The sequence below is a fragment of the Lithobates pipiens genome, unplaced genomic scaffold, assembly GCF_037356315.1.
Source record: "Lithobates pipiens isolate NorthernLeopardFrog02 unplaced genomic scaffold, aLitPip1_a1.2 Scaffold_18, whole genome shotgun sequence".
NCBI classification, from domain to species: Eukaryota; Metazoa; Chordata; class Amphibia; order Anura; family Ranidae; genus Lithobates; species Lithobates pipiens.
This window is the reverse complement of record NW_027507758.1, coordinates 252,322,949-252,348,121: the sequence shown is the minus strand read 5'-3', so window position 1 is coordinate 252,348,121 and position 25,173 is coordinate 252,322,949. Positions and strand designations below refer to the sequence as shown.

General features: G+C 41.0%; 1 protein-coding gene across 7 annotated transcripts in view; it reads right to left on the bottom strand.

The window, feature by feature from the left end:
• The window catches only part of BCLAF1 (BCL2 associated transcription factor 1), a 59,696-nt gene that overhangs the window by 7,151 nt on the left and 27,372 nt on the right, over positions 1 to 25,173 (bottom strand). For 2 of the 7 annotated variants that reach the window (XM_077486801.1, XM_077486800.1), the window contains 5 exons: positions 22,143 to 22,233; positions 18,420 to 18,592; positions 13,617 to 13,767; positions 4,934 to 5,083; positions 3,378 to 3,572 (listed from right to left, as the gene is read on the bottom strand). In XM_077486801.1, the coding sequence (XP_077342927.1) occupies positions 3,378 to 3,572; positions 4,934 to 5,083; positions 13,617 to 13,767; positions 18,420 to 18,592; positions 22,143 to 22,233 (760 nt within the window). Of the gene's footprint in view, positions 1 to 3,377; positions 3,573 to 4,933; positions 5,084 to 13,616; positions 13,768 to 18,148; positions 18,320 to 18,419; positions 18,593 to 22,142; positions 22,234 to 25,173 lie in introns of those variants that run through there. The other 5 variants (XM_077486802.1, XM_077486803.1, XR_013276701.1 and 2 more) reach the window with 5 other exon arrangements.

The window sequence follows — 25,173 nt, the reverse complement described above, 5'->3', positions numbered from 1 at the left end:
CTGGCACAGTGTGTGAAAAAATTCAAGATCTTTGAGTAGATCCTCCTGGTGACCGGTTTCCGGCTACCTAGGAGGGTCTCAGTTACTGTATCAGAGCATCCCTTGTCTCTGAGAACCTCCCTCTCAGCCATGCCGTCAACTTGAAGAACCACGGGTTGGGGTGAAAGAGACAAGGGCGTAAGACTGAATGGAGGAGAAACCGACCATTTTCTGAGTAGCAAACCATGTCCTCTTTGGCCACCATGGGGCTATCAGGATCGGCTTGCACTGTGAGTGGGCCAAATTCTGTAGGACCCGAGGTATTAAGGCTAGTGGAGGGAAAGCATATGTTATGTGGCAATCCCAGTCCTGAGACAGAGTATCCACTCCCTGCGATCCACCCTCTCTGGTGAGAGAGAAAAAAACAATCCACCTTTCAATTCCCTCTGTGGGCAAAAAGGTTAATCTCCGGAATTCCAAACATCTGACCTATCTGGAGGAAAATGTCCTGGTTTAACTCCCATTCCCCCTGGTGAATGGGCTGTCTGCTTAAGAAATCTGCCACCACATTGGTGGTCCCTTTTATGTGGACCACCGATATGGACTGAAGGTTTCCTTCGGCCCAATTTAGAACATCCAAAGCCAGTTTCAGCAGCTTCCTGGACTTTGTGCCACCCTGATAGTTCAGATAAGAGACAGCTGGCCCCATGTCCTCTACGGGAAAAAGGTGTCTATTACCTCTAGGGCTTTCACCATCCTGGCTCCCAGTGTCTGAGTTTTCCACCTCCTCTGAGATTTCATCTGACTCCTGAAGCAAAAGAGCAGGGAGGCCTCTGCGGGGTTTTCTGACTTCTGTCTGAAGTACCTTCTTGAGAGGAAGTACCTTCTCTAGAGGACAGAGTCTCTCTACCACTAGTGCTAGGGCCTTTCTTAGATGCTATAACTGTCTTCAGAGATTGGAGCATTTAAAGCCTCTCTGACTGTACTGTAAGGAAGTTCTTCATAAGCCGTGAGGTTTCCTTACCCGACAATTTATGTATGCACCTATAACAAAAAGGCTGATCTTGTGGGAGCTTTTCATTGCAATACCCACACCTTTTTTTTTCTCGGGGGGGGGGGGGGGGCAGTTTGCTCTTAGCCCTGTGGGCACCTTGAGCAGATCCACTGGGTTCTAAGGAGACAATAGACAGAACCCAAACTTGTTAACAGTCTATACTCTCTCTCCTGTGCCCCCCCCCAGGGGTGTGGGTAAGACCCCTCTTAAGCCACCACCTGCCAAAAAGAGGAGGGCGACTCCCCACCTGCCGCCTCATCCTGGGTTGTAGGCACCGTTGTGTCGCCCTCTTTCCATACCTGGTCCCCGCTGGTTCTATACTGAGGAGCCCTTGCTGTGGGGATCCAGAAGGTGGGAAGGCTTGTGGGGGGCCTCCGCCTGTCTCCAGAGTCTTATAGCCAAGACGCCGCCGATCTGCGCCATTTTTCTGGAGTCTTTCCCTCTAGTGTCTCCGGATCCTCCATTTTGGCATAGACTGGAACCAGAAGTAAAGCTACCCTGAACTGGAAGTGGCACCATCTTGCTCCACCCGACCTAGATGATCACTTCTAACACAGGAGTGTTACCAGCATTCCTTATGGAGCAGAAATCTGCAGGAGACGGGACGCCCTCTGCCCCTCCAGAGCCTGGACTCCAGCTGACCCTCCGGCTCCTTCAGCTCCCCTGTATCTGGACTGGGTGGAAGGCAAGGGAGGAGGTATGTGACCACAGAATCTCCGGGATACCCCTCTATGCCCGGGAGGCTCCTTGCCAGGGGCAAACCCCGGCCATTGGGGTCCCCTGAGAAGGGACTGAACCCTGGCTGGACCCGCAGTCCTCCCTGGCTTTGGCATCCAGTTCCCAGGGGGGAACCGTCCGCTACCAGCTTCAGGTCTGACAAAAAATAAAAGTAAACCTTTCACTACCGGGAAACACAATCAAGAACTGGGGCACATGGGGAAGGGAGGGGCCTTTTAACTTTGTGTGTTGATTGTGTTTCCTGTCAGGTGAACCAGTCATCTCTCAGGTTGTGCCGTCCTGGAAGATGACTAGAGAAAATGACCTTCTTTCCCACAGAGAGATGCTTTCATCACCTACGAACACTAGTAAAAACTTGTGGATCATATGGTGGGAAGGGTTACATAAGGGAGTGGTAAAATTAGTCATCTGAAGGTGCTGAATATAACCCATTCCTTATGATTGACAGCTTGTCGCTTGTGCTGTGAGAACAAAAAGACTTACTTACCTTATCCTCAGTTCCTTGGGCAGTCAGCGGTCACTCTGATGCTCCAGTGTGTGGTCAGGCCTTTGGCATCCTAAATTACAAAGGAGGACTGTTGGTCCTTCATTGTACATGATTAGGATACTGCTGCAACCACCAGCTGGAGTGCCAAAGAAAAGATGTTTTAGGGGATCAGTTTGTGAGAGCGAAGGATAAGGCAAGAAGTTCTTTTCCCATGTACCGTAGGCAAAAATGAAAAATTGAATCCTTGCAGTGGAAGGGGAGCCCCATTGCAAAAGGTAGTTTTTTCTCTTTTTAGTTTCCTGGAGTTCAGCTTTAAAGCGTTTGTTACAGCAACCCTTCATATTCCTGATATGTGGCTGCTGTGCTGTGTACTTTTATGAGAAAGTATCCTGTTCTCTTTGTGTTGCTTCCTTTGCGTGAAATCCCTGGTATTCCTGCCAGTTCCTCTGGTTTCCCATTAAAAACGGACCACACTAAGCGGAGAGCACAACGTAGTCAGTTCTCTATCTGGGCACTCTGTGTGCTCTCCAATGACCAGACTTGTCCTGACAGCCCGTGCTGCACAGCCATTCACTGGGAAGCTTGGTGTGCTGCTGCTTCTCTTCCCCCCAGCTCCTATGCAAGTGATAACAGAGGGGATGTGATCACTTATAAAAAAGGGGAAAGAATGTATTTTTATATCTATACAAAAATGTTTTGCCTTTCATTTCTATTTGAAACTGAATGGTTTGTTTCACAAGGTGATCTTTTACTATCACTTTAAGCAACTAATTCAGTTTTAGAAGCACCTTTTGTGTCCCTTGTCCCTACATCCATCTTCTCTACTAATTGATCTTTATTTGCCCTGGTTTCTTTGATCTGGTCTCATAGGACAGTAAATATCACCTTCAGTACTGGTCCCCGTTACAGCATACCAATGCCTCTTTTACATTTGTCCTTTGCTGACGTTGTGGCCCACGATTGCTTATATTTTTATGTCCTAACAAGCATGTTTGTACCTTGATTATAGGGTGATACCTGTGCTGTGATGTGTACAAATCAATCTGTTCTGTACGATAAAAGTGTAAAATCCCTAACAATCTTTAAAAAAACAAAATACACAACTCCGTCATAATCTACCTTCTCCTCTTTACGCCCATCTTCCATTACTTCATCCTCGTCTTCTATAAGACCATCTCCTTGGTATTTGTCATGGGTCCATTTTGGACTGCTTCCAGACTTTTTGAAGGGAAATCGTCCCCTTCCACGTTGGAAGTTGCCACGACCCCTTGCTCTTCTTGCCCAGTAATCCACTCCATCATCTCTGTCATCATGCTAGATGAACAAGCCAAACCCAGATTATTAGGTAGCCTACAACATACAGCCAAACCTTATAAAGCATACAATCATAGTCACTAAAGAATTTTTCTATATATTTTACACAATGGAAGCATGAATTGAGACTAACTGAACTAATAGAAAAAAATTAAACTACAAGATTAAGCTATTATTTTAAGCCCAGCTGACATTGCAGTTTATATCAGTATTAAATACCAGGAGCAGCAAAACAAAACATGTTCAAAGTCTGTTTTTCATTCTATAGAAAGCAGCCACAGCTGAACAGAAAAGCTTACTCCCTACCAGAATGTGGCAAAGAACATGCAGTAAGAGCTGTAATCTAAAGCCTTTTACACATGGTATGATTGTTGGTAGGGGATTGTCTGTTAACAGACCGTCGTTCTAAAATCTTACCATTAGTACGCTCCTTTTGACAATCGTTGACCAACTTTCTGCCAACAAATGGACAGGCTAGTAAAATTTTTGGTAGACAATGGCTCGATTTTCGTATGGTCAGTACAAAAATTTTGAAATTCCTCGTAGTACGTCACTATGTTTGCGGCACGACAATTGTGTGCCATTAGTATGCAAGACAAGATCCTGGCACACGCATGTTTGACAAAAATCAGACGCTGGCTTGGCCAACAATCGCACGGTATGTACGAGGCTTTACTGCAGAGGCTTGATACACAGCGTGCTGAGTCAGAACAATAGCTCTGCAATGAGAAAAGGCTCATACTTCCTGCTGACTGGAGAGCTCTGGCAAGGGGAATGTCAGACCTGTGCAGAGACCACTGATTCCACACAGACAGTAAAGGTCATTGTCTGCAGCATGCCAATAGGTGACAGGCTTTTCTACTTGGGCTGCTTTCTGAAGAAAACAAAGACTTAGAACACTTTTGATGCACCTAGAATGTATTTAGCGAATTTAAGCTTAAATTTGGGCTTTCACATTAGGAGTGTTTATTTCTTGGCTGGAAGTCTTGCATTGCACACTGTGCTGTTCTCAAAACAGGATACCTACATGTTTGGTGTCAGCAATAAGAAAGCAAAACAATGCATTTTATATTACATTGTTACTAGTAAATGCTAAAGAAAAAAAGTTCTGTACACCGGCTGCTTGACATGGTCACCATTTGAGACCAAAGCTTTTCTGCCCCAAAATGTTTGATCATATCCTTTCAGTGATTATTACCTTTAAGCTGGACAATCCAATAATTTGAATAAATACATATCAAAGTTACTGTCCTCTAGTTTTAATAAAGTCTGAGCTAAGACAGCTGCTCATCCAATATTTAAAAAAACGCACTGCATTTTGGCTAGTCTGTTCATGCAAAGGTAAAGCCTCAAACACCCACCAGGAAGTATTTCTTGCTTTTAGGGGTATATTCTGGATCCCACTCCTCCTCTTTAGGACGCTTTTGGAAATTTGGCGCTGTATTCACAGGAGCAGAACTTGTCCCAGCAAACACCCCTCGTGCACGACCTCTGCCTCTAATTCGAAACTGCTAAACAATTGGTTTAATTGGCGGAGCGTTCAAAATGGGCATAGACAAGTTTGGTTGATTTTGTCAACAAACAATATATTGTGATGAGTAAAAGGACAAAAAGACAAAAAAATAAAATAAAAAATATTATAACAAAATAGATGCACTAATAATTAGATTTAGAAATGGTATGTGTTTTGCGCTTAGAGCGCAAAGAAAAATAATTTTTGGTGCACACATTTTATTCTAATACCACAATTTCCAAATAAAAAGCCTAGCAAGTTTTGTGTTTAGAAAACACAATTTTTATACCTGCATACCTCTCTACACACTGCAAGTAATGCTTCTTTTACATTAGCCTACTGCGTTTCTCTCTCTTAAGCTGGCCGTACACGGTTAGAAAATAGTGTGAAAAAGCGTTCGATTTGCTTGATCCTTTGACTTGCGAAACGTTAGTGGGCTCATTTTGATTCTCGAAATGCTAATTTTTATCCCAAAAAACCAACATGTCGGATTTTCACATCAAAACAAATGGTTTTTGAAACAGTGCAATCAATCGAAAACAGTTTGAAGAAATCTACAGCGCACATGCGGAAATGTAGCCCCCCAGTCGAGTAATTGGTTGACAAAAAAAATAAATAAATCTACCGTCTATGTTATCAATTGATATGTCGATAATTGGGCGACATCTATTGATACAATGATAGTGTTATTGCATGCAGGGTTGTTAGATTTTTTTTATTCTGACTGTTTTTTTTCGAACCATTTTACTGTGTATGGCCAGCATTAATCTGCTCTGAAACTTTCAAAAGCACTTTGCACGATTTGACTCAATTGGAAGATAGCTTAACCACTACAATACAGGGCACTTTCGCCCCCTTCCTTCCCAGCCCAATTTTCAGCTTTCAGCGCTCTCGCAATTTCAATGACAATTGCGCGGTCATGCTACACTGTACCCAAATTAAATTTTTATCATATTGTTCACACAAATAGAGCTTTATTTTGGTGGAATTTATTCACAACTCCGTTTTTTTTTTTTTGCGATATAAGCGCAAAAAAGGGGAAATTTGGAAAAAAAACAATATTTTCTTTTATCTATTTTAAAAGAAATCCAATAAAATCAAATTTTGTCATAAATTTAAGCCAAAATGTATCCTGCTACATGTTTTTGGTAAAAAAAATTCCGTTAAGTGTATAATAATTGGTTTGTGTGATCACGGACATATGTACGCAAATGATCATGTACATATGTGTGCAGATAATCATTGGGACATGATTTTAGTGGGACATATGTTTTTTTATTTGGAGACATGTCTTTTTATTATTTGGGGACATGTGGGTGTTTACACTGGACTAGCGATCAGTGAGTAAAAAGCTGTAAAAACAGCTCATACTCACTGATCACCAGTCGGCTGCAGCGATCTGCTCTCCTCAGCGACGACTTCCTTGTGAGGAGAGGAGAGCCGATTGCCTAGTAACTGGCTGTTTGTTTTGATCACTTGACGGCTGTGATTGGACACCGCCGTCATGTGATCAGGAGGGCCAATCACAGAGCCCACCTGCTGATCCTTGATGCGCCGTGTCCGGGTGATCCCCCTCCTTCTGAAGGATGTTCCTGAACATCCAGTCAGAAGGAGGAGGCTCCCACCCGGCCGTATATGTACATTGGCCGGGTGGGAAGTAGTTAAGCTCTAGAGTCCCAGCTGTCATTTTAAAACTGCACTGGAAAATAGATTTTTGCTCCAGTGGCATTTTAAAAATGGTGGATAATCTCAGTGGCTACTGCGGGCCCCTGCCGCCCTAGTGCTGGAACCTCTGGCCATCAGCGACAACCAAGGTTCATTGCCAAATCAAGGAGCTCCTGGACTTCTGATTCTTCATAGCAGTGCAGTAAAGAAACAAATAGAAACACGTGCATGTTTTGTATACATCAGGAGTGTATTGAAATCCTGAGTAACATCACTTGTCAGTACGATTAGGCCCCTTTCACATGGGTGGACTGATTGGGTCCCCCTGTCAGTTTTTCAGACTGGCCCGATCGGCCCTCCATTCTCCTCTATGGAGCTCGGATATAAACTGACACGTGTCCGTTTACACCTGCCAACATCCAATCCAATAAAAACAGACAAATGCGGCCCTTTCCCTATCCATCTAGTGGATCGGATAGCAGTCGAGTGTAAAAGGACAAGCAGTCCATTTACATCCAACCAACCATAGAAGACAGCGGCTGTGTCTGTGATGCATAAGCAGACACAGACCAGTCACCCGCCTGCTCAGCAAAGATCGGCGGACAGATTCCCCACTGAGCAGGTGGAGTCCGCCCCCTGTGAAAGGGGCCTTACTATTCAATCCTGCTTCTAAGTACAGCAGCAGATATATCTCCAGGTTGAAATAATGATGTTGGATGATCTGGCGGACATTTACATTTACTGTGCAAGAATTAAATGCTCATGTAGGGAAAGGCAATGTCATTAAAATTTTTAGCAAACAAAACTGGTAAAAATAGTTGCTGTTGTGCTATTCTGAGTCCTCGTCAACAGCCTTGGGCCACTTGCACACAGGTCCATCCAGCTGCAGTGCCTCCCTCCTGGCATTTTAGTGCAGGTATAGGACAGGTCGCAGCATCCAGCCCCAGGTTGGGGCTGAACACTGTACAAGTGGTACTGGCATTTAGGCTCTGTTCAGCCACTTAGAGAGAAGGAAGCCCTGTTTAACGATTTGACCTCTTGTACCTTTTCACACTGTATGTACCAAGCAATTTTTACAATTTGTACTATGGGCCTTTTTCATGATTTTTTTCCATTACCTAAAGCTGAACCATGACAAACTAAAAGTCCTCCCTTGCAGTGGGGCTGCCTCCGCACTTCAAAAGTTAACTGCATGTTAAGTTTGGGGAACAGTAACAGTATTTTTACTTATCAATTTTTTCTCTGCCTCAGAAGACAGCGGCCCTCTGCGTCCTCACATCCAATGCAGGTTAGTGTCCCTGAATTGGACTTGATGTCAAAGGGCCTAAGAATGCTGGAGTGCAGGGTAAAAGAGGCTGCAGGGACCAGTCAAGCAGCACAGTGGAGGCTGCGGCGGATCGGGCAAGTAAAACTGCTTTACTCCATGCCCTAGACATACAGGTGCATCTCAAAAAATTTGATCAAAAAGTTATTTTTAGTAATTCAAAAAGTGAAACTTATTTAATATAGATTACACACAGTGATATATTTCAAGATTTTGCTTTTAATTTTGATGATTATAGCTTACAACTAGTGAAAACCCAAGATTCGGTATCTCAGAAAACTAGATTACTACATAAGACCAATAAAGGATTTTTAATACAAAAATGTTGGCTTACTAAAAATTATATCCCTGTACAGTATATAGTATGCACTCAATACTTGGTTGGTGCTCCTTTTACATGTATTACTGCATCAATGCGGCGATCTGTCTGTGGCACTGCTGAGGTGTTGTGGAAGCCCAGGTTGCTTTGATAGCAGCCGTCAGATTGTCTGCATTATTTGGTCTGGTGTCATCTTCCTCTTGACAATACCCCACAGATTCTCTATGGGGTTTAGGTCAGGCGAGTTTGCTGACCAATCAAGCACAGTGATACCATGATCATTAAAAACCAGGTATTGGTACTTTTGACAGAGTGGGCAGGTGCCAAGTTCTGCTGGAAAATGAAACCAGCATCTCCATAAAGCCGGTCAGCAGACGAAAGCATGAAGTACTCTAGACTTTCCTGGTAGAGATCTGTGCTGACTTTGGACTTGATAAAACATAGCGGAACAGCAGATGACATGGCTTCCCAAATCATCACCAACTCTGAAAACTTCATGCTGCAACTTGGATTCTGTGCCTCTTCACTCTTCCTTCAGACTTTGGGACCTCGAATTCCAAATGAAATGGAAAATTTGCTTTCATCCACAAAGAGGACTTTGGACCACTGAGCAACAGTCCAGTCCTTTTTCTCCTTAGCCCAGATAAGATGCTTCCAACATCTATGGTTGAGGAGTGGCTTGACACAAGGAATGTGACAGTTGTAGCACATGTCCTAGATAGGTCTGTGTGTAGTGGCTGATGAAGCACTGACACCAGCTGTAGTCCACTCCTTGTGAATCTCCCCTATATTCTTGAACGGCCTTTGCCTCACAATCCTCTCAAGGGTGGGGTTATCCCTGTTGCTTGTACACCTTTCTATTAAATTTGCTTGGATACAGCACTCTGAACAGCCAGCTTCTTTAGCAATGACCTTTTGTGACTTACCCTCCTTGTGGAGGGTGTTAAGGACTGTCTTCTGGACAATTGTCAAGTCAGAAGTCTTCCCTATGATTGTGCAACCTACTGGACCAGACAGAGATCATTTAAACTAAGGCTCGGGAAACCTTGACAGGTGTTTTGAGTTAATTAGCTGATTAGGAGTGCAACACCATGAGTCTATAATATTGAACTTTTTCACAATATTCTAATTTTCTGGGATACAGAATTTGGGGTTTTCACTAGCTGTAAGCCATAAATCAACAAAATGAAAAGAAAGAAATGCTTGAATTATATCACTCTGTGTAACAAATCTATAAACAAGTTTCACTTTTAGAATTGAATGACTAAAACAAAATTAACTTTGAGGAGCATCTAGTTTTTTTGAGATGCACCTGTAACTAGTTAACCCTTATCCAGTGTCCAAGTGTATTCAAATCTTGTTCCAACAAAATATTATACTGTGCACTGTTCCCAGTGACAAAGTAACGATCAATCCATGTTCCAGATATAAAGATGAAATGTGCCTCTTGCCAGATCCCCATGACCTCTATATCATAGGAGATCATGATACGCATGAGGTGAACAGATGTATAGACTCGTCCAGTATCTATTCCGACCTCCACGATGGATGGATAAAACAGGGTGTTGATCAGCATCTCAGCCCAGCATGCACCGATCCAGATGCACTTCCCACTCGATACATGTATAGAACCAAGAACAGAGGGAAGGCTCATTGTGTAATGTGTAAAACATAAGGTGTTTATTGGGCTAAAAGTATGCACTTACAGTAACGTAGAATAAAACAAGCAGTAGAGAGGATAATCCAACCTAGGGTTCACCAACAGGTCTGGATCATAATCACATCACAACTTCCTCCCAACGCATTTCCCTGTAACAGTTTATGTCTGGGAATGGAGGATCCTCCATTCCCAGACGTAGCCTGTTACGGGGAAACACACTGGAAGAAAGAAGTTGTGACGTAATTATGATCCAGACCTTACTGTAAGTGCATATTTTAGCCCAATAAACCCCTCATGTTTTACACATTACGCAATGAGCCTTCCCTCTGTTCTTAATCCTATACATAGAGTGAAAAGTACAGAGTGAGTCTGGGTCAGAGTGGGCTGGGCTGAGACCCTAATCAGCAGGCAGTTTTATCCATCCATCGTGGAGGTCAGATTATACACTAGATGAGTCTATACATCTGTTCACCTCATATCATGATCTCCTAGAATATAGAGATTATGAGGATCTGGTAAGAGGCATGGATTGATCGTTACTTTGTCACTGGGAGCGGCGCACAGCATATTTTGTTTGAATGCACATCTTGATCGAATACACATGAACACTTGATTTGTGGAACTTGCCTTTTATTGTTTTGAATTTATAATCACATGTTGAAATATTCAGTGTTGGGTAACAGTATATTTTGTTATTTATAACATACGAGACAGCGCAAATTTTATATTTTAGTACCATTTTCATAATTTCCCCGTATTCAAGGAGTAGTAAAAGTGCAGCAATCTTCATTATTTAGAGCAAGATTTTTATTTATATTAAGTAGTTAACCCTTGCAGCATGGGCTTTTTTTTTTAATGGAGCTTGCCTTTATAAGTTTTCTTTTTAATTTATTTTTTTAATGCATCTATAAAGTAGTAAAATGACTACACCTTTTATTTACATATAACACTTGTAGACTAGAAGAGTTATTTTACACAGAACATTTTAACAGACTCTCCTACTGTGTAATACCTACCATTTCTCATCTGAGGGAGAGGAACAGGCTGTAGGACACATGTCCTAGAAACTAGAAAGGTTTAGCGTCCTGGAGTAAAAGTGGTTGTAACACTAAAAATGCTCCTGTTCCTTTAAAGCATGATCTACAGCAATGTTTCTCAACTTCAGTCAAGTACCCCCCAACAGGTCATCTGAGGATTTCCCTCAGATGAAACTGCTGTGGTAATTATGAAGGCAGTGAAACTGATCAAATCACCTGTGCAAAATAATGGAGAGCCTGAAAACATGACCTGTTGAGGGTACTTGAGGACTGCAGTTGAGAAACATTGATCTATAGCGTAGTGCTTATGCAGTGTAATTTGTCCCATTCTATGTTGTAAAATACCTGGTTGATCCAGCCTGTTCCTGTGTCCCCCTATGTGTACTATCAATGCTAATCATGACTTCTGATCCACGATTCCATGTTCAGTTTACGTCCCACCGTCATCCTGCTGTGTGGTTAGTCTCTCCCTCAGCTCAGTAGTCTGTATAGTGTGAGCCAAATCTCCTCCTCCACCCCTCCCCTCCTGCTGCAATTCCTCAGTGGCTGTAAAGTAATTTTTTAAATCGCTTGCATTGCCTCTGTTTTATAAACATATAAAGCACAGTATGTCAATTTTCTTTTTTTTTTTTTTTTTATAATCCTAAATACCTTCTCACACAGCACTGCTGTGTGGTTACATGACCTCCCTCAGCTGGCTGGCATACGTCAGAGGGAAATCTCAGCCCCTCCTGCTGCTCTCCTTAGATAAGGGAAGGAGAGTGGACGGCGGTCACGTGACCGCATAGCAGAGCTGTGCAAAAAGGTATTTAGGATTTTTATTTTTTTTTATGACATACTGTGCTTTACATCTTCCTAAAACAGAGGGGAGGCAAGTGAATTAAGTCTTGACAACCACTTTAAGCTCCAAATCACTATAATGCTGAGTTTCTACAGGGTGAGAGGACTCACACATTGTTCCTATAAGACAGCTGAAGGCCATAGTTTTAATCATAGATTGTTATGTTTACCTAGGAAGTCACACGTGTCTAACTCAGGTTTGAAATATCTCGCCATCTAGGTTTTAAGATATGAAATGTCAGAGTAGATAGGAACAATTACAGATGTGTATGTAACTATTGAGTAGTTCTATTTTCAGTAAAAAAATAAAAGAGGTGAACAAAAAGGCTAAAAGGTTTATACTGTGTGGGGTGAATGAGGGGTGAATGAAGGGTGTATTAAGCAAGGGGGTCAAATGGAATGAAACTCCTGCCAGCTGGTTTAAATTAAGCTCAGGCACTGGGAAAACCAGAGAATATGCATACAAAGCAACTTTAAAATATCTGCACCAGATGTATGAGGGCTTATTCACATTGCTCACGCACTAAACGCTTTATTTTAGTGTGCAGGCAGCTGTCAGGTTTTTTTTCTGCACTGGACTGTGGTGAGGGATTTGTAAAATTTGTGTTTTAGCGCATCATACGGTTTACTTTTTTTCTTTAAATTTATGTAAAGTGTACAAAATAAACTCATCCATGTCTCCATACAGAAGTCCTTTGCCTTCCTGCACGCTGCAGCAGAAGACTGCTTGTTGGCTGTGTTGTAATGCAAACAGGACACACAGAAAACAATTGTTTTCCATGTGCCCTGTAAGTGTCGCTTATCCAGTACTGGAAAACACCAGTCACAACGCTATGAATGAGCCCTTATTCCGGACTTTTTACTGAAAACAAACATGTAGGAAACGGTCAGGTGTGTGTTTGTGCCACACTACCTCAGGCCAGCAGATGTGGCAACCTATGAATGAAACCATTAATAAGTTGGTCTTAAAGGATAACCAAGCCCAAAAACAATCATTCTATATATTGCCGCTTATCAGACCTTACCCATGGTGGGGGCATTCGTTTTTTTTTTCTCAGGCCAAGAACATTTTTAGCAAATACAGAGATTTCCTAATAATAGTCCTATTCCCACTTTTGGTGGTTTATTTCCACAGAACAAAAAAAAACAGCTCTAATATGACAGAAACTGCCTGTGTTATGTGAACACATACACATTTTAGGGTTTGTAAATAACAGGAAACAGTTTTCATCTATAACTAGAGGGTACTTTTGCAACTAAGCATACATGTTGTGTATTGGAATGCATCAGTCTGTCTTCCAAGCACAGTCAAAAGTAGCTTTCGCTGCATGGCAGGAAGCCAACCAAGGAGGGTGCAGCTGCAGGGTCTCAAACACGTCGGTCCCTGTTAGAAGTTGTGTTTTGCTATTACAAACCTTGCAGCAACAATGTCTTCGATAAGTAAATTACCCGCACTACTAATGCAGTTAAATGTAGAACTTGACCGATACATATACTGGTGTTCTATCCCCTCACCACAAAAAAACTGATGCATGTGTAGATCATCATCTAAAATAGTCATATCTAACTCATCGTAGCGGTCGTCAACTGCTGACGTCACAGACCATAAAATATTTATGAACCCACAATACACTATTAATTTGTATATTAAAGCCCTTATAGTGGTATTACAGGTTCTTAACTCACAAAAGTTCCTCTGGGCCTGCCGATTCCTTGAAAACCTGCATATTCTTTGGGCTCCAAAGGACCTTTGAACTCTTCATCCCTGCTTTCCTTCTTACTGTCCTTCTCATCATCTGATAGAGAAAGAGATGGCTCATTCTCTTTTCTTTTTTTGCTGCAATAGAAAAGGAAATGCACATACAAAAGCATATCTTAAAAGTGAAAAAACACATAACAAGCAGATATATACAATTATCATTCACTTTACCATTAACTGAGCTCCAGTATCTACTAGACTGAGTTAATCCAAATAGTTTGCATAAATACAAGTATAAATGAACAAGTTCAGTAACAGGCTAGGGCACTGCTTCCAATTTTCCCCAGTAATTTTTACTTTTATATTTAGTAATTGTGATTACTGATATCCTTCAAGTCACACGTTTTGATATACAATTTGAATAGACTGTTTTCCAAGTGATTTACAGTAACAAGGCCTGTAGAAAGTTACTTCTGAACTGTAATACATGTAAATTCAAGGCTGCACACACAAAGATCTGCCCTCTTAGTAAGTTACAAAAGTATTCTCACCATTTGACACCAAGACTTGAGATGTCACACAAAGTAAACTTTGTTAAAACAGTTTTTTTGATACAATATTAGACTTGGATTTGGCGATGTGGTGTTAAGCATTGATGAATGTACCAAAAATGACAAAACTGCAATCAGCCTGTAAATCAGCTACACGAGAATAAAATGTTTCCCAATATGTTGTGCTTACAGGCAAATCTGATGTGCTTGTGCAGTTTTATATACAATAAAATAATTACTTTTTAAATGAATCTAGAATAAGTACCTGAACTTTTAACTGTTTCGGGGGCATCACTAAGGCTGGTAACATTTGTGCAATGCAGGAATGCAGCGATTTAGTAAACTGCTCCTTTATTGTTCAATTAGCAGAATGAAGGCCAGCAGTCAACCAAGCTGCATTACTTCATTGTAGCAGAGAAAAGTCAATCACTAATCTGAAAAGAAGTTCTGCTCCATTTAGCAAGTTGAAAGCAGCTCCAGAAACTGCCACATTGTTGATGAAAACTTTAAAAGTATAACTAAAGGCAAAACTTTTTTTTAAGTTTTGGACAGGTTGGAGAGGGATCAGAACCAGTCTGTCGGGACTAATTGCTGTCGATGAGAGGGTCTCCATTTGTCCTGTTTACCACTATGATTGAAAGTAAAAGAAGATCCCAAATTTTGGTTTGTCCCCAGAAAAGTAATAAAGGGAAAAATCTTCCAATGGGGACACTAGTTCTGGTGATCTGGGGGTCACCAAGGGATTCCCTTAATTTGCAGGGCTTTCCTTTAACTTCCTGTTTGGCTTTGGAACAGAAAGTGACGGTAAATCTCCGTAATTGGACACAGATGGCAGAAGAAAAAAACAACATGGGTTAAAACCTGCTCTTACTCTATTCATAATGAAAAAACAAGTTTTGCCTAGAGTTCTACTTCAAAGTGTGCATCAATGTTATGCAGCCTATCCTGCATTCTGTATCAAGTATGGCAGGCTGACTGCAATGTTGTATAGAAGGGCTAAACAGTGCCTCCCATTCCATTCTAACCTTTGCACTTTTCCCGATGGTACCATTATCTGACCTTTACAGCAGCCAATTTAGCAGGATCTTGAAATACTTTGAAGAGGAGAGAGTTTTCCTTGTGACTGACATTTAAAAATGTACTTCTGCTAAACTTGTTGGGCTAGACCAGCTATTCCCAACCAGGGCTCCTCCGATGATTTTCTAATGGTTGTAAACTCTTGTGTTTTTTCACCTTAATGCATAGGAAAAAACACCTGGCAGTGACCAGCCCTCCAGAACCCATTTTACTTACCTGAGCCCTGGAACTTGATCCAGCAGGGACGCTTTCTTCCTCTGCCGGGGTTTTCGGCTCTTGATTGGATATATTGATAGCATAGCAGCCACTGGCTCCTGCTGCTGTCAATCAAATCTAAATGATGAGAGCACCAGGGCCAAGTCCTACATTCGGCGGTTATGGATACCGAATGATAGACTTGAGAGATCGCCCGCAAGGTAACCCCCTGGGAGAGTGCTTTTCCTAGGGGGTTATCTGATGTGGGGAGGAGCCACGAGAGCCGCCGAGGGACCCCTGAAGACTAGGTTTGGGGCCACTCTGTGCAAAACAAGCTGCACAGTGGAAGCAAGTATGACATGTTTGTTGTTTTTTAAAAATAAAAAAAGCTTTACAATCACTTATATTTCTGCCTCTCGGATAAGTAGCCACTGACACCAGCGATCTTTTTATCTGTAAGGGAGAATTCTTCCCAATGACCCCAAATGTAAAGTATTTCCCCAATGACAATCACACTAACGTACCCAGAGCTATAGATAGCAATTATTAGCTGGGGTTTCCTGAGACCAAAAAGTTTCAATGGTTCCTGCATTTAAAATGGGATGGAAAAGCTGGGTTTTAACCTCCATTTCGTTAACATTGTTTGGTTATACTTGTGCTTCCAATTAGCCCTGGACGTGAGAGGCAGGAAGGACTGGCCATCATGTGACTACTGTTTGTGATCACACGTTCAGACCTACTGGGCCTGGCTTCTGATTTTTATTCTGCACTGCAAAACGCACTGTAAGAGCATCACAAGTGCATGTAAATGCACATGCAGAACTGCACACTGAATGCAGGGATTGTGGTGTAAAGGAGCACTTATCTTAAATGCAAAGGTGAAGCTAGCTCCAGATAGGAAAGCTAATTTTCTTATTCATGTTACATACCTTCCAACTTTGTACTAAAAGGAGTTCCTCTCTCTCATCTCAAAGTATGCAAGCAAAAGATCACAGCCCTGCCATACCCCAATTATATGGAACCCAAAGAACTAATATACATAAAATTATTGTTTAAACCCTCAAGTGTGGGTTTTTTTTTTGCCACTTCTATGTTTAAGACTGGCTTTTAAAAAAAAAAGAAGAAATGCAATCATTTAAAGGATGGATTACATATTTAGTGTAGTACAGGGTTTCTCAAACAAGGGTTTCATGTAACCCTAGGGTCCCTCCAGAGAGTGCTAGGTGTTCCGTGAGCATAAGTGATATCTGCCTCTCAGATAAACGACCAATACCAATGACATTTTAGCTATCTGTAGCTGGCGAACTCTTCCGATGGCCAAAAAAATAAGGAACATTCTTCACACTGACCATCACACTTATGTATTGTCAGCTGTAAATATAACAATTAGGGGTTCCCTGAAGCCAAACGTTTTTCAAGGGTTCTTCCCTGTTAAAAAGGTTGAGAAAGGCTGGTGTAGTATAACATCTAAAGTATAGTAAATATTTAGAGAGGTCTTTATATCAGACCAAAATGAGGGTCAACTGGAGGGGGAAAGTATGACAGAGGGATTTGATTCCAAAATAGTGACAGTTCTGAGCCATGATGTAATCAGTTGCCGATAAGGGCACACTCAATGGACTTGATACGTGCAGTCTGTAGCATTAGACAAATTCTGTGAGGCAGGTAACCAATGCCCACTTCAACTAGCACAAACACTAAATTTTACAAAAATTTGTGGAACCCAACCAAAAATACAATTTGACCATTAGCTTATTACTACCTACTGCAAGAAATGCACTTAGCTCAGAGCTGTGTAATTTAAAAGTGATCCTGTCAGGAATCAAATACTGAAGTTGAAAATGTAGGCATGCCTTTAAAAAAAGGTACAGGTCCTAGGGATGACAACATAATCCTTCCTTTACTATTCTGTAAAATGCATATAAAATGATCCCAACACTGATATACTCAGGCTTGTTTCGTATCTGTGAGTTCACCAAGTAGTTAGGTTAATGGATAAAGTATGGAAGTTCCAATGCTTGCACTTTTAAAAATAAGTCAGCTCTTATATTAACGGTTTCCTTTCAGCTCTTGATTTTCTATATATACAGTACATACCAGCATCTATGGATCCTGAAGTCTATCATACTAACAGTACACAGTATAAACTGATGTCTACAGTTTAGGATTACCCCATATTCTGTATATTTATATTTATGAAAGCATGGTTTCTATTCAGATATATCTTTAAATGCAAGTCACAAAAAAAGGGAATACCACAAAAAAATAGGAACTGGCTGTTTATGGTCTATAAAAGTCCCTAGTCTAAAACCATTGACCTTGGTCCAATTCACACAGCACTTGGTCCCGTTAAAATCTATGCAGTGGCTGCTGAGCAGCGTGGTCAGAAAGCTCTGGGGTTCAGCCTGGAGTGGAGCAACAGCCAACACAGACAGAAATAATAATGTAATTTTATTTCAAATCCACTGCACAGATTCAAATAGAACCAAGCGCCATGTGCACTGGGTCTACTGGGAGATTCAACAAGATTTTTAAAATGCCGGGGAGATACTTCTTTAAATAAGTCGCGGAATACAAGGCACTCATCACCATATTGATTTCTTCTTTGAAATATGTTGGGTTTAGAAACATCAGCAAACGGTTATTCGCACTGTGGTGTCATGAGTGGAAAAAGTGCGGAATCAAGCATAACGAACCAGAGTTCTTACACAAACGAGTTCTAGAAATGTACAGCATTGAAGTCCAACTTCCTGATGTAGCCTGGACAATAGGACACAATAATTTGTCATTTTTTTTCAGTTAGCTTGCTATTCCAAAGTTTTTGTCCTCATCCACCATTAGTCGTGTAAAAGACAAATACAATTTTGCTGCAAAACAAACAATTGTGGTTGTTGGCGTTAAAAAATCTTTTAGAATAAGAAAGTAAAGCATTTACAGTTTTAGGTATGAAAGACAGCCACAGCCTACCTCTCTTCCTTGAAGATCTTAGATTCTTTTAGGTCTTTCTGTGCCTTTTCTCGCTTGCGAGAATCGCTCGATTCCCGGGAGCATTTTGATTCCCCTCGTTCTTTACTGCGCTCCTTCTTCCGATCACTCCTTACATCAGTTGAGTGGTCATGTCGCTTTAGCTTTTTTTCTACCTGTAAATATTGTAAAGGATTTATGTGATCTGGTACCCAACATATTCTGTACTTTTGGTTTGATTATTTAAAACAGAGAAGTAATCCAGAAAGTTACATGAACTGAACTGGTCAAAGCTATGGCATTGCTCATGGTTAATAAAAATCAATATATGTTGTCGCGCTCTAGTGAAAAAATTTGTAACATAAATAAAGTGCTAAATTAGTTAAAGTGCTAGATAAAGTGACATCGCATGTGCAAAATTGCATAAAACTCACATATAGTGACAACGTATGTGCAAGCTTGCAAAGAAATGCAGAAAATTGCTAAATAATCACAATCTTTAAGTTGCATAAAACCGCATATAAAGTGACATTGCATGTGCAAAATTGCATAGAAACACATAAAATTGCTACATAATAGCATAACCTTCAAATTGCATAGAATAAAAAAATGTGCTAATGCTGACAAAATACAAGGTAGAGTCCAACAGTGCACATGAATAAAAAAAAAAATGAGGTGAAGTGCTGTGCTCCAAGTGACAATCAGTGAAAATACAGCCTTTCAGTGCATAGATGTGAATCCTCTTCAGTATATAAACACCTCAGGTGTGCAGTGGCTACCATACCTTACCACTGTAAGGTAACAGCGTGTTGTAACAAATGGTGGTGGTCAGTAAATCTTCCAATGTTTCGCATCCGATGTTTCTCTTGTGTGGTAGCGGCCAAGGGAAGCATCAATGGACTAGATATCCTAATATGTCTTGGTAGTCTGATGTATAGTCTTCATATACAACGATAGGTTATCTCTATATGCCTCAGTGACAGTTGACAGCCTCCCAGGTCTGTGAACATAATGGAAAAATAGAGGGGGGGCCCAAATAGTGAAGTATGTAATCACAGATATTTGAGTTTGAAGGTTTAAAAGTACTCACATAATGAAACAGGTAAAAAAAAAAAAACGGAAGTGACGTCAGGCCATTTTTTTTTTTACCCGTTTCAGGCCACGAGCTCGCTGCGCATGTTTATCTCTATTTTTTTTCCTATTTCATTATGTGAATACCTTTAAAACTGCAAACTCAATTATCTGTGATTACATACTTCATGATTTGGGTCTCTCCTTTTTACTCTATGTTCATGGACCTGGAAGGCTGTCCACTGTCACTGAGGCATATAGAGATAACCTATCATTATATATAAAGCCTATACATCAGGCTACCAAGGGCATATTAGGATATCTAGTCCATTGACGCTTCCCCTGGCCACTACCACACAAAAGAGGAACATCGGATGCAAGCCATTGGAGGATTTACTGACCACCATTTGCTACAACACGCTGTTATCTTACAGCGGTAAGATAGCCACTGCACACCTGAGGTGTTTATAAACTGAAGAGGATTCGCATCACCTATGCAATGAAAGACTATTTTCACCGCTTGTCACTTGGAGCACAGCACTTCACGGCATCTTATTATTTCTATTCATGTGCACTGTTGGACTCAGCTTCATATTTTGTCAGCATTAGCACTTATTCTATGCAATTTGAAGGTTATGCGATTATGTAGCAATTTTTTGCATTTCTATGCAATTTTGCACATGCGATGTTACTATATATGCGTTTTATGCAACTTGAAGGTTATGTTATTTAGCAATTTTAGGAGTTTCTATGCAAACTTGCTCATACGTTGTCACTATATATGCGTTTTATGCAATTTTGCACATGCGATGTCACTTCACATTTTTTCATTAGAGCGCGACAACGTATATTGATTTTTATTTACTTATCTTTGGTGCAGTTTGACCAAATCAGTGTCTGCTGCAGCGAGTGTTCCGTGGTTCATTGTTGCCCTGGTAACACAGAGATATTATTTCTTATGTATTGCTCATTGTTACCAACTGTGCCTAATTTACCTAAAAATAGTGACAGATTTTAGTAATTTGTTGCTGGAAATTTTCCCTTTTGCCGATTATTTCAGCATAATCATAGTAAAGTTAGAAGAATATTTAACATATAAAATTATATAATTCTTCAAGGATATAGAAGGCACTACTCCAATATCTCTATAGTTAGTGTTATGGTTTGTCTCATTTTTACAGAGGTTATATACAGTGTTTGAATTTTAAACTCTAAAGCAGTGATTAACTACATATGCAAAACAGCAATGCTAATAGGAAAAAAAAAAATCATGGGAGATGACATATACAACTAATTGAGCCCCAGCATCTAAAACAGTGACATGTATGTGAAATTAACTCCCTCCTCATTGGCTTACCTCTAAAAAGGATATCCCCCCTCCTTCAGTCCATCATGACCGCTGCTACCAGGCTCATCCACCTTACAAACCACTGTGTCTGCTACCCCTCTCCGCAAATCCCTCCATTGGTTGCCACTCAACCAACAAATTAAATTCAAGATACTAACAATAACTTACAAAGCCTTCCACAACTTGGTCCCCAGCTACATCAGTAACCTAGTCTCAAAATACCAACCTAATTGTTCTCTTTGCTCCTCAAAAGACCTCCTGCTCTCTAGCTCCCTTGTCCCCTCATCTCATGCTCGCCTCTAGAACTTCTCCTGAGCCTCTTCCATCCTCTGGAATGCTCTACCCCAATCTGTCCGACTATCTCCTATTTTGTCCAATTTCAGAGGATCCCTGAAAACTCATCTCTTCAGAGAAGCCTATCTGACCCCCACCTAAATGTACATTTTCTCCATCAGCACATCTCCCAGTGTTATTACCTCTTGTGTCTCTTGACACTCCCTCTTAGATTGTAAGCTCTAATGAGCAGGGACCTCCGATTCCTACTGTATTAAATTTGTACTGTCTACCGTCAAGTTGTAAAGCACTGCTTAAATTGTTGGAGCTATATAAATCCTATATAATCATATTTAGATATGAACAGTATTATTAAATTTTGAATTGTACCCATTGGTACTTCATTTTTTTTTTTAATGAACACTTCTGGTGTACACATAGTATAATAAATTATAGTACCTACAGACCCAAATATTCCCCCTTTCTCTAAACTAACCATGAACTACTCTCATATAAGATTGCCAGGAGCTGCACAAATATACCTTAGGCTTAGAGGCCTTCTGCTTTCCAGTAGCTTGCTACCTTGAGGTTTGAGAAGCAGCTAGCATCAAGAACAGAGCAGTCAAAGTTCTATCTCACAAACATAACCAAGACCTAGAAGCAACAATCTGTAGGAAAGCAAAAGAGCCTCCTGGCTACTATAAGGCTTGACTAGCATTTGAGTAAGCTGTAGTCCTTGAAAAAGGACAGCATTTTCTGAAATTTGGTTTTATGTGGCAAGTTGTAATAAACTGAAATTTATGTGATCAAGATCTTGAAGTTCTAAGCAATACTCTTAATACAAGAGAGAAATTGGTTTAGGCCTCTTTTATAAAAAAGAAAATTAAAAATATATCTATAATTTTGTTTTCTCACACCGATAGCCTGACAATAGTTTTTGTCCCTATGCCACAATCTTCAGCATAGGACTATACAAAGCTATTTCTCTTTCAAATTAACAGACTCATGGTTAACAAAAATGCACAAATGTATACCTTTACATGCTCTTCCTTTACAACCAAGGTTTGTTCTTCATTCTGAACACATGTCTGTCTTCTCTGGACCTTAGGAGACAAATCTATCTTCCTGCAGCAACAAACCAATAAATAAAAAGGGAAATTCACATAAATAACATTTAATCGTAACATACTCAGCCTCTATCAGCCTGGCATTTAAGAGAATGTTTTTAAATTTTGGGCATAGTGAGGCAGGATTTGATTCCCTGTCAAGTCCTTACATCTGTCCATGGTCCAAACAGGGAAATGTACACATACACTCACTGTAAAAAAAAGTTTTCCCACTGATCATAGAATGAAAATGCTATGCAATATAAATAGAATGTCTCCAATTAACATTTAATCGTTACCATTTAAACAATTTTGGGGAGACTCTAAAGGGTTAAGTTATAGTTTTTTTTTTATATCTCTTGGAGACTTCAGTGGTAAGACTATGCTCGAGTTCCCACGGCTATACAGTTACTGGATGCATCTTTCATCTTGATGGGTAGAATGCAACAGTTGTGTGGAAACAACTCATCTGTAGTTGACATATCCCAGGACAGCAACTAGGTCAAAGAAATGGGGACCCCAAGAGAGATAGCAGTTAGATGACTCAGTTCAGTGGACAGCAAAAAAAAACAAACAAAAAAAAAAAAAAACTCTTTGTGGGCTGATCTTTTTAACAAGCATTTTTTTTTAACAACAAACAAACAAAAAATGTATTTGTGTATTTGTGAAAACATATTTCAATGTTAAAGCGGAGTTGCACCCAGAAATGGAACTTGCACGGATCGGATTCTTCTCCCCCTCCGGTGGCACATTGTGCGGCGAAATACCCAATGTCCGGCCACTCCCGCCCACGCTGCCTTCTGGGAGACACACAGGGACCATTCAGAACGCACAGCGTGACTCACGCATGGGCAGTAGGAAACAGGCTGTGAAGCCGCAAGGCTTCACTTCCTGTTTCCCTTAGCAAGGATGGTGGAACCTGCACCCAGAGCAGAGGGATGGGTCGGCTCGGCTTTGGGTGCCAACATTGCAGGCTCCCTGGACAGGTAAGTGTCCTTATATTAAAAGTTATCAGTTCCAGTATTTGTAGCGGGTGACTTAATTTTTTATGAATTTTTTCCCCAGGTGGAACTCCGCTTTGTGACTAAGGCTCCTGACTTGCAGCACTGTGGTTCTTGGCACTGTGTGGAGTTTGTATGTTCTCCCTGCATTTGTGTGGGCTTTATCCACCTTCTTTTTAGTAGGTGCCAATGGTTAACTGTTCAGCCCAAGCCTCCCTATTATGTGCGTATGACACTGGTAGGGACACTGGTTGTAAGCTGCCTTAGTGTAGGGACTAATGTAAAAATGTTGTTTTTAAAGTGTTCTAAAACATACAAGAACTAAATGGACACATCAAACCGTAGTTGGGGTTCAATGAAAACATGCTGCCTGTATAATTGCCCCACACACATAAATGGGCTGATTATCCAAACAAAAATACCATTATGTGCAAAACCGTGTCTTCCAACAGACTAGCTACTCTTTTTCTTCTGTAGCAGCTCTAGTCGGGTGACCATTTTTCATATGGATTTTTCCTGCACAGTTCAAATCCAATTGTCTACACATCTCCTGAAAAAGAAACACTCCCTGTCCCCAGCTGTATGCATCTGATCCATATGCTGGTAGGTGGTGATAAAGCAGTTGACAATTATGCACTCCTCCCATTGCAACATTTATTAAAAGCAGATGATTCGCAAAGGAATCATTGGAGCTGCACTGCGTTAAGACATCCCATTCATTTTAAATGGGCTTGCAGCGCAGCTTAACGCGGTTTTAAACCCTCTCATATACCCAGTGAACTAAATAGCCTCAGATGATACATAAATATGAAACAAATCCTCCTACGTAAGTTTTACTTGTTTATCTGCAGTTTTTCTACTTCCTTTCAAAGTGCTTAAAATCCTCTACATCTGCCAGTAGCACAGAGGAGGGGGCAGGGAGCTGTAGTTAGAGCTCTTGTAGGGATTGGAGAAAAAAAATGGACACACCCCACCTCACAGGAAGGAAGGAATGATGTACAGCTGTGTTGTGAATGGACTAGCTGTGTGCAGAGCTCTCCTCACCCGTCACCATTGTATCTCTGGTGCCCAGACAACTTGTGAGAATTGACACATGCTGATAGAGAAAAAGCAGCAGAGAACACACTCAGCTTTGAAGAGACACAAGTAAATATTACAAATACACACAATTTGTTCCGATTTTATGAATGAGGTTTACAACCACTTTAACGCGTGAAAGACACGCTTTTAAAAAAAAGCCCAGCAAACTACAATATACAGCATGTGCATTGCCCACAACTGTAAGTGTGTTAGGGTGTCATTCTAAATGAATAGCACTGCAGTTCACACAACTGCATAGCAACATGCACATTTTACCAGTCATTACTGCAAGACAAATGTGAATGGCCCTCACGGTATTAATACAGAGTGGTACCAAACTTCATCAACTTCTTGAAAAACAACTATTACTAGTATAATATGAAGAAAATATTGCCCTGTCTTGCTTCTTTAAGAGAAACGGAACTCTGGAAGCTCCCTTCCCCAAAAAGGGAGGAAGAGGGCAAGGGACTAATCTGCTGCAGGGAGACCACAGACAACGGTGGAGACCTTTTCCCCATTACTGACCAACCATGGCTTGTTCTTCGCTGTCTCTATATGGAGGTGGCCATCTTGGTAGAGGCAGGGTTTCTTTTCTAATGTCAGATCCTCCAGCAAGGAGAATAGTGACAAGCATAGCAGTGACATGTAATCTCCTGAAACTAGCAGCCACGAGTAGCCATGCTTAAAGCCGGCTATAAATTAATCAAAATTTGGCTGGTTCGACTGGAACAAATCGATTCATGTATTGACACCGACTTGTGTACAACCAGCCTGTCGGGTTTTTCCTGAAAAATGTGTGCCGCCAGCAACACTAATAGTGTCCTGCCAGCAGGATATAATAGCACTGCAGGATGGATTCCCCCACCAACTCTGACTGT